The sequence below is a fragment of the Molossus molossus genome, unplaced genomic scaffold, assembly GCF_014108415.1.
Source record: "Molossus molossus isolate mMolMol1 unplaced genomic scaffold, mMolMol1.p scaffold_m16_p_13, whole genome shotgun sequence".
Lineage (NCBI taxonomy): Eukaryota > Metazoa > Chordata > Mammalia > Chiroptera > Molossidae > Molossus > Molossus molossus.
This window is the reverse complement of record NW_023425348.1, coordinates 4,166,260-4,181,262: the sequence shown is the minus strand read 5'-3', so window position 1 is coordinate 4,181,262 and position 15,003 is coordinate 4,166,260. Positions and strand designations below refer to the sequence as shown.

The following is a 15,003-nucleotide window of genomic DNA, read 5'->3' as shown; positions in this document are numbered from 1 at the left end:
CATTTATTTCTGCTTCAATCTTTACTATTTCCTTCCTTCTACTTTCTCTGGGGTTTTCTTTTAGTTTGCTTTCTAGTTCTTTAAGTTGTGATGTTAGATAGTCTATTAGAAATTTTTCTTGTTTCTTGAGGTAGGTCTGTAGTGCTATGAACTTCTCTCTCAGAACTGCTTTCGCTGCATCCCCTAGATTGTGTGTTGTTTTATGTTCATTTTCATTGGTTTCCAGAAAGTTTTTAATTTCTTCCTTGATCTCTTTGGTAACCCATTTATTGTTTAATGACATGCTATTTAGCCTCCATGTGTTCAAATGTCTTTGCATGTTCGTGTTGTAATTGATTTCTAGTTTCATGCCATTGTGATCTGAGAAGATGCTTGATATGATTTCAGTGTTCTTGAACTTGTAGAGACTTAGTTTATGTCCTAACATGTGGTCTATCTTTGAGAATCACCCATGTGCACTTGAGAAGAATGTGAATTCTGAAGTTTTGGGGTGTAATTTTTTGTAGATATCTATTATATCCATTTTATCTAGCACTTCATTTACAGTATGTGTTTTCTTTTAATTTTTTGTGTAGATGATCTATCCACTGATGTCAGCGGGGTGTTGAAGTCCCCTGCTATGATTGTATTGCTGTTGATTTCTCCTCCAACCTTTATTTTAAATTTTCAAGTGTTTTAATCAGAGTTCAAGTATTACTAACATTATTTGAGTACATATTTATTTTTGGTTTAATTATCTTATTCTGTTTTTGTTTTGTTAAATTGAAAGCTATGCATTTATAAGCAAAACAAGAATAAATAGAGGAAATTATAACAAGAAATATACATTTAGATGCCTCATTTAATTATTTGCATTTGACTCAAATAGTACATTTGTACAAATGTCAAGAGGCAGCCTGAACCATGTGGTTCTTTTAATGTAAAATAAGAACATGAGCTATCATTTCAATAATTATTTATTTGCATCCAAGGAATAGGTGTCATGTACAATAAGGCACTAGTTGCTAACACAGACTTTTAACAAACTTTTAGTAGAAGTATGAACTGTGCCCCAAAAGTATGAATAGTGTTTTAAAACGGTTTATCATTTGATGGGGTGAAGAGAAGAGTGGAAAACAGCGTTGAGGAAATGAGAAAGCATGTTCTTACACAGCGCCCAGCTCTTTGATGTGTAAGTCACATGCCTGCATAGACTCAGTTACCGGAACAGTGATGTTCAACCTATTCCGTCTCCTTGCACACACAGGCTAATGACTCAGATTGTGCGGCACATTAAAAAGGAGATATATTTTTTGTGGGTTTGACCAAAAAAAAAGAAAGGTATAATTTTGAATCATTCACACCAAATGGCTATTGTTGTGTTGGCTGTTGTCATTTTTTAAATTTGAGAATCTAAGGGAAAAAGGTCAGTACTCCTGACTAAATAGTCAGGTGTGGCATGTTTTAAAATTCTCGTGGCACCCCTGTTGAAAATTGCTGATCTAGAATAATTTTGGAAAATATTTTGCAAATTAAATATAGGCAAAGTTCTTTTAACTGGCATTATTCAAGTAATTTTCCTCCAAACCTTTATTTTGCCTCACTTAAATGGATACAATATATAAAGTAATTCTAAATGTCTAGAAATTAGGAGCTGGATTAGATTAATGAGCAATAATAACTAATACTTATGAGCACTTCCTATATATCAGGAAATTTCCCAAGTATTTTATTTATTTATTTATCTTCACCTGAGGATATTTTTCCATTTTTTGTTCAAATAGAGTGGGAGGGAGAGAGAGAGAGAAACATCGACATGAAAGGGACACATCGAGTAGCTGCCACCCACACAGCCCAACCAGGGCCGGGGACAAACTGCAACCAAGGTACATGCCCTTAGCGGGAACCGAACCCGGGTCTCTCTGAACTGCAGACCAATGCTCTAACCACTGAGCAAACCGGTCAGGGCCCAAGTATTTTAAATATATTGTTAGAGGAGAATTTTTATTTACCACTCCCGTTGTTTTCTTCTGTGTGGGGAGATATTTACTGTGTGGGTACCCATAGATTCCTCTGCCTTCTACCTCACCGCTCCCTTCCCAGGACAGAAGCTGCTGTAGTATCTGGTTAAGAGTCTGAGCCAGGAACCCAGGGCTGAGCTCCATGCCTTCCTTATGCTGTCCTCTTGGGTGGGCACATTCTGCGCTGCTCCTCCAGGTCAGTCCCTGCACTCCGTACAGCCGGGTCCTCAGCTGAGTCCTGTAGTAACTAGAAGGGAAGCCTGCCAAATTCTCGAGTCGATATTAGAAAGTCCATTTGCCAGGAGACCTGTTATGTCCTCCAAACTATTTTTTTAATTCAGTATTAAATGTAATTTTAGGGCTTACCTGCGCTTTTATTTCTTCTTTTAATGCAGTTGAAACAAGGGTACCGTTTGTTGATAACACTCCAATTCCTGATATATATGCAAAACGCTGATATATTACCATTTTAGTGTATAAACGATAAGGTATTATTGCTTTTTGTCATCCTTATATCTTCATTTCATTTTTAGCAACAAGAATATCTTTACTTTAAGTTCTGAAAATTCACTTAAATTTTAAGATTTGGTAGTGACAGAGAGGGTATAGAGAGAAAGGACCGATTTAGAAAATGTTTGTTAGACATGGCAGAACGCAGTAGTTGATGGCGTGGTGAGTTTGGGAGGAGCCAAGCATGTTTTCCAGGTGTCTGATTAGGCAACTACAAGGTCGTAGTGCCAATGACTGCATTAAGCTCCAGAGAATATATTCCTGACCCTTCCCACTTCCTGGTTAGAAGAGGAAGATGATGAGTTTATATCTCAGTATATGTGTAGTACATAGTCAAGTTGTGGCACTATCCATACCAACTACTTTTATAAGTTTCCATACAAACTAATTGAGCTTAAAACTTAAAATTTCTAGAAGAGACCTTAGAAGAATTGGCTTACCTAGAGAGGGTCTAGCACTGAATTAATAGACACTCTCTAAATTTTAATTTACAATTTTTTCCAAGGCCAAAATACTTCCGCAACTCTTAAAGTGGCCTGTGTATCACCACATCAGTGGTATAGTGGAAAGAATATTGCACTTAGGGATTCACTAATTCTGTTCTTATCTCAACTCTTTCACCAAAGAGCAATTGCTTATCTTTTCCATGGTACAGCAACCCATCTGCAATTTTGGCTCTTCAGAACTCTTTGTCAAGGCGTACTCTCCTGGTACCATCCTGTTCCCAAACCAGTCCCAACGACAGCATAGCTGCAAATGATTTTAACTCTTCCAGCTTAAAGGGTTTTCTTGACTCGAAATCCGACAGTGCTTTCATTTAGTATGTTAAAACTTAGGTTCTATGTAATAGTTATAAGATTTTAAAAATATTTCCTATCAAGTTTAAATTATGAGAACATAGCTATGTTTCTGAATGCAAAGCATCCACCCTACATTTGTTGCCTTTCAATGAACTCAGTAGATTAATGCCTCAAAAACTCGAAGAATGATCACTCTTATAGGAGAAATAGGAAACAAAATCACCAAAATAGTATTTTTGTTTTCATAGTTTATTAAATTTATATTACTGTTAATTTAGAGAAAGAGATTAACTCCTTCTTTTTAATTCTTCTTTCAGCTCTGCAGGGCATGTCAAGAATTTTTTGCATTGAATTATCTGGACTTTTTTCTGTTCTTTAAAAACTGATGTTGAGCCCTGGCCGGTTTGGCTCAGCAGTTAGAGCATCGACCCGTGGACTGGAGAGTCCCGGGTTCGGTTCCCACTAAGGGCACGTACCTCGGTTGCAGTTTGTCCCCAGCCCCAGTTGGGGTCGTGTGGGTGGCAACCACTCAATGTGTCTCTCTTACATCCATGTTTCTCTCTCTCTTCCTCCCTATCTCCCTCCCGCTCTATCTGAAGATAAATGCAAAAATGTCCTCGGGTGAGGATAAAAGCAAACTGATGTTGAAATTCCAATCAGGTAACACATGTTCTGGTTGTATTTTTTTCCCCTCCTGGAGAAAGAATCACTTCTTGGCTTTACTGTTATATTTCCACAGTTATACAATTGATGGCATTTGTATTTTTCCTAAAAGTTTTGCTAAAATTGCTAATTCAGACTAAAGTGAGTTCACACTAAGCACTGGTCTAGGTCTTCACCTTCTTTATTCTCAGATAAAATATTATAATGTTGGTTTTTATATTATTTATAATACATAGTCACAGTGGAAAGTGTTGCCTTTCTTTGAGATAAAGTATATTAACTCCTGACATTTCAGACTTTGATACACATTTTAATGGTTTGTGTGTTTCCGTGGCAGGTGAGTGGCTTATTCCTGGAAGGATGCAGTTTTGATGGAAATCGACTTTCTGAAAATGAACATGATTCTCCTAGTGTCTCATCAGTTCTCCCTTGTTTTATGGGATGGATTCCACAGGTAATATATTTTTAATAGGTACATATTTTAATTTAATCAGTGCACTCTTAGATTTTATCTTTTCAATAAGATATACTTGGCTGGTACGTTTTTATTTATTTCTAATCTCACTTGCATTTGAACAAGTTTACAGTAAAAATACTGCATTCTATATAATTTTTAAAATGTGTAGGACATTTTAAAATCTACAGTTTGTTAGGGAAAGAATAATGTTATGATTTTTAATTTCTAATTAATTTATAGCCTAATAAGAAACAAACCTTTATTGATATTATGAACTACTATGGTTATGTTCATATAATTTTAGCAATGTGCTAACTGGTTTAAAAACTTGACCTCATATACTCTTCAGAGCAGCCCTGCAGGGTGGACATTGTTATTCCCATTTTCTAATGAGGAAATGTGTGCTCACATACATTAGACGACTTCTCCATAGTTAGACCTGCGGGAACGGCCAGCGTCAGGATGGTAACACGCCTCTGGCTTCATGTCCTGCCGTGTCACTGTGCAGGTGGAGACTACAGTCTCGACAAAGTCTTGTCTGGTCACTTTCCCCCTTTAAATCTTCAATTATTGAAAGAATTTTCAACTACAGAACTTGGGGGATATTTGCCTTTAAAATAGAACATAGTTATAGATGAAGCACATAACTGTTACTTAATATAATTTTAAAATGTAAGTATATGTGAATAAACTTTAAAGTTTTGATTCTATATTGAAGGACCAACAAAACTATTTCATATAGTGCTCTTGCTATAAGAAAATGCATTTTCTCATTGAGAAATAGTACCTTGAATTTTCCAATTATTGTAATTCTCTTTATAAAATCAAAATCAAAAGCATCAGAATAATTTTTTAAATACAACTAATAAACTATTAATAATAATCTTTTATTTAAATATGACTGTTAATTCATGTCAGGAAATCATCAAAAAATTGATAAATTATGGATTAAAAACATTAGGTATGTGAACCAAAGTGAAAGTTATATATAAGAGTTAAGACCGGAATTTGCTAATGGTTATAACCATAACATGTAAAGTTGCATATGATGACAGAGAGGACGTTAAATGAATCTGAACTATGGGAAGTGTTAATTCTCTGGCAAACAAAATTAAAGGCCACATAATGACCCTGACAGGGGGACAGGATGTATAAACTGGTTCACTTAAGGAGAAACCCAGCAATAAAATAGAGCATGAAGAATAACTGAGCAGGTGTGCGTGCAGAAGAAAGCGATGTGGAGCAGCCCGCATAACCGACCCCAGCAGCGCAGGTCAGGATGGAATGTCGTTATGTTCAAAGCCCATGGGTTAGTAGTGGTTATGTGAAAAGCAGCATGATGTTGCAAACTTTGGAGTGTGTCCCTCCACAGTGTTTGACTTCACATGTCATTTCTGTCCAGTTCTATTACCACACTTGCTACATTCCTGTATACCATATATTCTGCTGAATACTTGGGTGACAAAGATAAATAAATCTCTTCCACCTGATAATATAAAAGTAAAAAGGCCTTTCCAAGTGAGAGGCAACAGTGTTTATTTGAGATCAATAAGACTGGCTATTCGGGAAGCCCTGATTCAGGCAGAAGCCCAAATAGTTCCAGTTAGGAGACAAAGGCAGTGGGTGTTTATGAGAGGAGGAAGGATTATATCAATAGAAAGAAGGCATTTCCGTTCATTGTAAACAATGTTTTCTAATATGCAGCCAGTATATAATAACTGCTTTCTTGATATCTTTGCAAGTAGTTCTATGGGACACAATGTTACCCTGGGACCAGGTCAAAGGTGATGTTGCCCTGTTTTAATATCCCAGAGATTTGAGGCATAAGGTGTGCGAGGCAGTTCCTCTGGCATGGTAGCTCCAGCTTCATTTTATTTTATTTTATTTTATTTTTAATTTAATTCCATTTAAATGTTTTTCCCAGCTCCATTTTAAAGTGGCTACATTTATTTAGTTATTTATTTGACACATGTGAGTCTTCTGTTGAGTGGGGGAGAAAACAAGTAAAGAAACTATTATAGTTCAGAGTTATATGTACACTTACAGGAGTTTGCTTAAAGTGCTTTGGCAGATGGGGGAGGCCTCAGCTCTGTCCTGTGTGAGCAGATGAAGGATAGTCAGGTGACCTCAGAGAGGGAGGAGAGGGAGGAGCTGTCGTCTCTTGGAACTGTAGTCACAGAATAAGTAGGAAGAGTTCCAGGACAGATCCACAGAAGGAGGGGCATCAGTCCAGATAGAAGGGCAATGTATTTAAATGCATGGAGATCGGAGAAAACCTCGGTTATTTTGAGAACTGCAAGTACAGCACATCTGGAAATGTGTGGCTCCTGTGGAATGATGGAAGGCCAAGAACCAAGCATGGCAAGCCACAAAGCCATGCCTGGGAGCTTATACCATCTTACGGTCAACAGGAAGCCATGAAGAATTTAGAACAGGATAGTGGGATGAGATTTGTAGTGTTGGGAAATCAGTCTCTCTGTGAGGGGGTGAAATACAATTGAGTTTGGTAGAGCAGGTTTCTCTGCTCTGCTGATGAAGACACTGAGTATTAGGTAGGCTAAGTGGTTTGTTATGGGTCCCGCAATGGTAGCACTAGCATTTGTGCAATAACTAGCACTTATTTGTATTGATTGAGTGCCAAGTACTGTGCAAAGTATTTAAAATACAAGGTATTTAGGCCTTCCAAAATTTTTTGAAATAAGAATTGTCATCTCTGTTTTAAACTAAGAAAATTAAAGCTTAAAAGATTATGTAACTTGACCAAGATAACATATTAATAAGTGGGTAACCAAGATTCAAATCCAGGTAATGGCTCCTAAATCTCAGGCCTGATACTGAGCCAACCTAACAATCTAAACCAGTTTGTAAAATTAAAGCCCATGGTAGTTATGTCAGTGAACTCAGAGACCATATAGCCCACAAATCCTAAAATATTTGCTATCTCATCTCTTACAAAAAAATATGCTGACTCTGTATAAACTATTCAACTCTCCAACTTCTGCCTGAGTTCAGTTTTTTTAGGGCGGCCATAACTGTTTTTAGTAAGTTTTACAGAAATGGTGGGGTGGACATCAAGATTTTAGTGCATTTTTAGTGAGAGTGAAGAAACCAACATAAAACAGAAGGAGGCATCAAGTTTATGTAAGCCAGAAAAATAATTAGTTTTTCATTTACTCCATGGCTCCTTCCTGCAGAGAGTACAGATTCCTTTGATAAGCCTGGATGAAGCAATGTAGTTCAGAACTCTGGTGACTAATCCCTTTTAGCCAGAAGAAGGTTTTTGGAAAATTATTTTCACAGTATTATCTGACACCTAATAGTCCTGAATAGCTTCATTTCGGCAGACACATGCCCAACAACCCAGTCATTTGTGTGTCATTACTGTGAGGTAGATGGCGCCTCCATTTTTGCAGAACTACTTGGCCGTTGTTTTAATTGGTGGTGGTCCGTGAAGGACACGGGCAGCACCTTCTGAGACTCCCCGGGAGGAGGGGCGCCGCCCGTGCTTCTGGTGTAAGTGTGGTGAGCCTGCCGCTTAGCAGAGTTAGAGTGCTGAGTTCTCAAGGAGAATTAGGAGTAATGTGTTCCCAGTGCTTCTGTTTACCATTACCTATTTACACTAAGATAGTATAACCTATACTCACATTTATGTTTTTTCTAATCCTCCTCTGAGGACATGTTTCCATTGACTTTAGAGATTGAGGAAGGGAGAGGGAGAAAGGGGCGGGGGACACTGCTGTGAGAGAGAAGCATCAGTTGGCTGGGAACTGAGCCTGAGACCCTGGCATGTGCCCTGACCAGGAGTTAAACCCATGACCTGTAGGTGCATGGGACAATGCTCTGGCCAACTGAGCCACACCCACCAGGGCTCACACTTACTTATTTATATATGTATTTATTCATGATGTGGATTCTAAAGTTGTTCCAGTTACTGCTCAATGCTGGTGGTTAAATTAATATAGGTCTAAATTGAGATTTTCCTAGGGGATTCGACTTTGAAAAAGTATTGACTTTCTCCAAAGCATTTTCTATAAGGTGTTCTATACAACATTATTTCATCATGGTTCTTTGTGAAAAATTGTTCAGTAAACAAATTTAATAACCACAGTATTCCCTGACTTGGAAACTCATGATGTATTTGAAAATATTCAAAACCCTGAGAAGTCCCAAAGATGACCTAACACAACCGTCTCCTGCATCCACTACACCCCACCCGTCATCCGGACCTACTGGTCCACAGAATACAGTTTGGGGAACACTGACTGCTTTATGTGATAGCACGTCTGAGATGATGCCTGTTCTGACCTTCAGAACGTCCGTTTGCCTGTGTTCTTTCCCGTAAGGAGTGCCATTTCGGCTCAGCAGCCCCACAGTGACACCGGAGCCCTCAGCCAGCCTGGACCCCATTGGCCTGGACCTTCCAACAGGCACCACAGTGAACAATTCATCTCAGGAACATTTCCAGGGAAAATACTACTATAAAATGATTCTGTAAGCCACTCCCTAGAACAGTCTTACATTACTTTTACATATATTAACATGTCATCAGCACGTATATCGGAAGATACATGCTGAAAGCTCTGTCTCGCATGCACTCTGGTTTAGAATCATGCATATTTTATTAACACCTTTTCTGTATGACAGAACCTTTTTCCTTAAGGACTTAGAAAGCAATGGTATTAGCACTGTGCTATTGAAAAATACGAGGGAGCCCTGGCCGGTTTGGCTCAGCGGTTAGAGCGTCGGCCTGTGGTCCAGAGAGACCCGGGTTCAGTTCCCACTAGGGGTGTGTACCTTGGTTGCAGTTTGCCCCCAGCCCTGATTGGTCATGTGAGTGGCAATCACTCGATGTGTCCCTTTCACGTTGATGTTTCTCTCTCTTCCTCCCACTCTGTCTGAACAAAAAAAATGAAAAAAAGTCCTCGGGTGAGGATAAAAAGAAAAATATGAGGGAAGTATTTCTCTACCAAAATGCATTTTAAAGAGTAGTTAGACATTCTTGACAGAACAAACTCTCAAAATATTCATTGTTGGAAAATTGTTTTGTTTCTTGTTTTGAGATTTTTTTTGCAGAGTTGTATTAATAAATGATGCCATTTTGATGTAGATTGAAGCTCTGATTTCCTAACATCTCCTCTTTTAAAAAAGAGCTGTTCATTGACTTGGTTCATAAACATTCAGAAAACCTGTGTTAGAATAAGTTAGTTGAACTTTATGCACCAACTGATAAGAAATATATTTTGGTTTGCCCTCATATGTGTTTTATTACAATGAAATTGAGTTGATATTGGTAAAGTAGTTAACATAATTGAACTAGGTAATTTTGTTTTCTTTTGTGGGGATGTTTTTTGTTTGGCTTTTGTTGTTTTATTTTGTTATTTTCTTTGGTTTGTTGGCTAAACAATACCTAATATCACCACTTGCCTTTGTAAAATGCACTGTCTTCTTTCAGATATCAGCCTATTGCCTGCTATTTGTAGCACATGTGTACTTGTCAGTTACTTTCCCATGGGCATGAGTATGAGATTTCAAAATTTAGCTCCACTCTTGACTGATCTAATTGACCACTTTGTATTTTAATAAAGGAGGATATAAACACATTCACCACTTTAGTCACAATATATAGATTTTTAATTATTAAATTTTATTTAAACTAACTTGCTTACATATCATATAATATGAAATATTTGAAGTCTTTCTAATATAATTCCTATTTTGCATTAATTGAGCACTTAATGTATTTGTTAATAGTTAATAAAGTTTTAGTTTCATCCAGATATTTCAGCCCAGTGGGGCCTTATGCTTGGTCTGTAATGTGTTTAATGAGCATGGTAGAGAGGGGCTTGTGTCATGGAATTTAATGTAGTTAAACAACATCCACGAAACTTCTAGCAGCACAGGCATCGTGCTCCCAGCGAGAGTGCCGGAGGACTCAGCTCCGCTACTTTGGAAACTTATTTATTGGTGACTTAAGAGCAAGCCCGTTCAACTTAATTTTTATAGAAGATTATAACATTTAACATTTGAGACATGTTAAGCATAATTTTAAGAAGCAGCTGTGGTTTTTATTTTTAAAACACCATCGGTTTTGATGTAAATATTTTTACCCTCACTTTAGAACAAACAAAAAAGCCTATAGCCCTGGCCGGTTTGGCTCAGCAGTTAGAGCGTCGGCCTGTGGTCTGGAGAGACCTGGGTTTGGTTCCCGCTAAGGGCATGAACCTCGGTTGCAGTTTGTCCCCAGCCCTGGTTGGGTCGTGTGGGTGATGACCACTCTATGTGTCCCTTTCACGTCGATGTTTCTCTCTCTCTGTCTCCCTCCCACTCTATCTGAACAAAATATCGAAAAATGACCTCGGTGAGGATTAAAAAAAAAAGCCTATAGCCAAAAGCAGGTTTGGAAGGATTTGGAAATACATGCAGAACCAGTAAATTGATAGTGAATATGCAAAGAATCAATTTTGCATTACTGTTAAGTTTCTAATTTAAAGGAATAGTTGCTTGGCACTAAAATGAAGAGATATAGAGAAAACCTCCTCAATAGAAAGGAGAAGCATTGTGAAACATTTCAACATGATGTTTGTTTCCATTTCTGACCATAGAGGCTGTGGGAAGCAAAGCAAATGTCAGGTGGCAGAGAAAGATAATTTAAGATCTTTCCTGGGATTATAAATAGTCATTCATAGATTCCGATCATTTCAGTCCAACAAATGTATATGTTTGTCTGCTGTTTGCTAAAGAATTGAAAGGCAACACTTCAGAAGAAAGCCTGCGCTGGGTTATCAGCTTGAGGAATGGTGGAGGCGTTATGGAAATTACAGGCCTTTCTGAATCCTACAGCTTTGCCACATAAGCAGACTTGGAGAAGAGCAAAGCGATCAGGCAGTGACTAATATGCTTGGAAAGTCTCCATCCTTCATCAACAGTTTTCCTGAGGCCCAACCAGGATTCTCTATTAATCCTTGCTAGATTGATGTATCCCAGGGTAATATTTTGTTTTCTAAAGTACTCATTTTCCCAATAATTATATATTATATATTTCATGTGTATATCGTTCTTAAACTAAATTTTAAGCTTCAAAAAAGATTATTATTTTCTATTTGTACATGAAATGCTTAGCCTTGATAATTCTAGACACAGCATTAGCACATAAAATACTGTTAAATGAATGGGTGAATACTGACAGAATCTTTACTACAAACCAAGAAAAATTAGAAAGATTTAGAGTATATGGTGATGATTCTTCATAAAGAGTGAATATTGTTATGTATAAATCAGGTTAGGATTTAGGAATGTTAAGAAAGAGTGAGTTTTCAAGGGACATAGTTGATATCCACATCAAAGACCAGAGAGTCAGACAGTATTTGAGAGAGAGAGAAAGGGAGAAAGATTGGAAAAGATAGTAGAAGTGTCATACAGTGCCCACTAGACTTGGAAGATATTTTTCTTCATGTAAAAATTTAAAACATTCTGTTTTCATTTCTCTTTGTCCCAGCACTATCCATGATAAGCAGGGGATGCTAAAAAGCTAGGATTTTTTTTCTTGTTGATTTGAGAATTAGTAGGGAGTAAAGAAAAGGCATGTGTGTGCAGTCGAAAGCATGAGTGATGTGTGGATAAATAATACTTTATATTTGAGCTCTTTGATACATCCTTGATTCTTTTAATATCCTGTTAAGTGGGCAGGTGTTGGTTATCTCTGTAACAGGGAAGCCAATGTCAGACAGTAACCTATTTAGGTCAGGAGCTCCAGAGTCTGAAGTGAGTTATTTCCGTAAATGGTACTGTCTTCTATTTTGAAAAGTAACAGAATAACACAGTATTTAAGTGCTAATATTCATATGCCAAAACCTTTCTTAAACTACACTATCTATGGCAACTTTGCCACTTTCTAACTAGGTTGCCATGATAAATTCTCTATGGCTTTGTGATCTGTCACTTTTAAAATTTTAAAATGAGTCCGACTTTGACGTTTTACTTCAAGTCTAAAAAATAAGTAATAATCTATTAGTTGAATACAATTATATAAATTCAGTAAAAACATTAATCCTAGATTTAAATTGGGAATACTATTATGAACTTGTGATTTTTTAAAATACATATTTCTAAGCTCCAGTCATTGAAAACTCCTAGAAGAATGGTAGATCATTTCTAGCGCCCAGGTATGATCTCTAACACCATTTCTCATTAAAGGAGCCAAAGATCTTCAGAGTATGACTCTGAAGGGAATTTCTGGGGCAGGAAATATAGAAGACTGGCTTGCAGCATACTGACATACTGGAAATCGGGGAAGCTACTGAAGATGGCAGGACATATCAGAAACTCAGGAGGCAACTTCAGAGTTCTCACTGAACTAAGATGGACAGTTTGGACATCAGTAAGATAGTAACTGCATTGGATTGAAGCTCATCAAATATGTTTAAATCTAGTTCACAACGAGGCAGGGGAATCATTGATCACCCTTAGAATATACTAGGGAATGAATCCATTGTTCATAAATAAATAAGTAAATAAAAGTATCCAGACTTGATAACTTGCCCCTTGGTAATAAAAAAAAAAAAAGATAAGTAAAGGTTTTTGTCTATAGATATACTCCTTCCTGGAAACGAAGAAGGAATAAGAGAGTTAAATGATCATTTTATAGTCTTGAATATAATAACGATCACAATGGCTCCCAATATCTAAAAAGAAAGACAACCACACATACATGCTTCTTACTAGATGTATACAGTACTGCCTATGCTGTGTTTTTGCCAAAAGTTGACTCTGAATCTGCGCTTACCTCCAGATCCAGCTTACAAGAATACAGGGAAAGCTGAACAGGACGCCATGGGAATGCAGCCAATACAAGAATGTGGGAAGCTCTTTGGCATAATTTTGTCAGAAAATTGCAAGGAAAAAAAGGAGAAAAAAAACCTATAAATTTAGAAGACATAAGAGACATATCCACAAAATGCTAGTATGGGGTTTATTTGAATTATAGCTCTAATAACAATATTTTAAAATTATGGGATAATGAGATAATAGATATATGATACCGTTGGTATTTTCACATATAATAGTATTGTGATATTTTTGTTTTATTTCTAAACATATTTATATATTTATAGACAAAATGTTCTGTGTTGCAGCTGGAAGATGGGGTTATTATGGTAATCTTTAAAACATTTCATAATAAAATTTTAAATAAAACTTATTTGTGAGGATTTTACATTTGTGTCTTTTCAACACAGTATATTGCTGTATTTTAAAACAAAATTCATTTTCTTAAACAGGGTGCATACGGCCCATACTCCCCTGAGGAGTGCATCCCCTTGCCCCTCTACACGAGTGCTGAGAGGGACCGTGTGGTGGCCAACATCGATGTTCCGTGTGGAGGCGGCCAAGACCAGTGGATCCAGTGTGGGGCGGCTCTGTTTCTAAAAAACCAGTAGAATCTAATGGCAATAAAAGCTGTCTTAGCAAAAAGACATTTATTATTTAAACTTTAAATAAAGTACATGGTGAATCTACATTTGAAATGTTAGTTCAAAATATTAGCATATAGTTATCCTGTGTTGTTGATCTCATTGGATTTTTATTTTAATGGGTAATGATATAATGTTTTAGGTAAGATGTTTAAAATAGTATATTTAAGGAATCAGTAATAAATGTTATGTCTATTACATTTGCATCATAATTATTTAGTAAAATAAAAAATAATCTTATAATTTTCTGTATTTTAAGTGTTAAAGGTCCATTTTGTTTTCACAAGACAAATTGCAGTTTAATCAAATAGCTGTCCTTTGTAAAATTTTGTTCAAAACAATTAGACTGTATGTGACCACTATATAATAACAATAATAACTAAGGCTTAGATAGTACTGACTGGATCATGCTAGGCACTGCTCCGAGTGATTGCTTGACAGGTAGTAGGTAAGTAAACAGATAGGTAGGCAGACAGACAGACACATAGATACATGCATAGATGCATAGATAGGGTCACTATCATGTTCATTTTACTAATGAGAAAAAGGAGACACTGGAAAGTGACTTGCTCAGCTAAGATCGGTGAAGTGGCAGGGAGAGAATGCACCTCTCACTCTCCCTGCCTTGAGGAAAGAACAAGCCAGCTGAGCTGAGCTCTGGCTCCCACCTGGACGCCAGCGTCCTGCAGGGCGGGCGGGGGTGTGATAGAATGACGACAGCACCAGAATGTTTGTTACATGACATTTTCACTAAGACGTCACCTCTGTAAAACTCAGGAAGGGACTGTGGGGGGAAGGGCTTTGACCGTGAACTTGGCTCAGCACTGTCAGCCCGAGCTTCCCTTACTTCCAACACCAGTGCCCTGCATCCGCAGTCCTGTTCAGGGCCCAGGGTTTCCTGTCTCCTCCACCACACCACGGAAATAAAATCAAAACCACTTTTTGTTTTACTGAGGAAGAACACCGAAATATTTCAAACACACACAGTGTAAAGAGTGGGGAATGAAGGCTGTACCCAGGGCACAGCTAAGGAAGCGAACATTAACACCACTTAAGTTCCTTAATACGTTTTCGCTACATCTCATTTCCCATCTTCCACCCAAAAT

General features: G+C 37.4%; 1 protein-coding gene across 1 annotated transcript in view; it reads left to right on the top strand.

The window, feature by feature from the left end:
- The window catches only part of DYNC2H1 (dynein cytoplasmic 2 heavy chain 1), a 432,306-nt gene extending 418,442 nt beyond the window's left edge, over nt 1-13,864 (top strand). Inside the window, exons 89-90 of the mRNA XM_036258012.1 lie at nt 4,311-4,427; nt 13,706-13,864. Of these exons, the coding sequence (XP_036113905.1) occupies nt 4,311-4,427; nt 13,706-13,864 (276 nt within the window). The remainder of the gene's footprint in view (nt 1-4,310; nt 4,428-13,705) is intronic.
- Nucleotides 13,865-15,003: the final 1,139 nt, after the last annotated feature.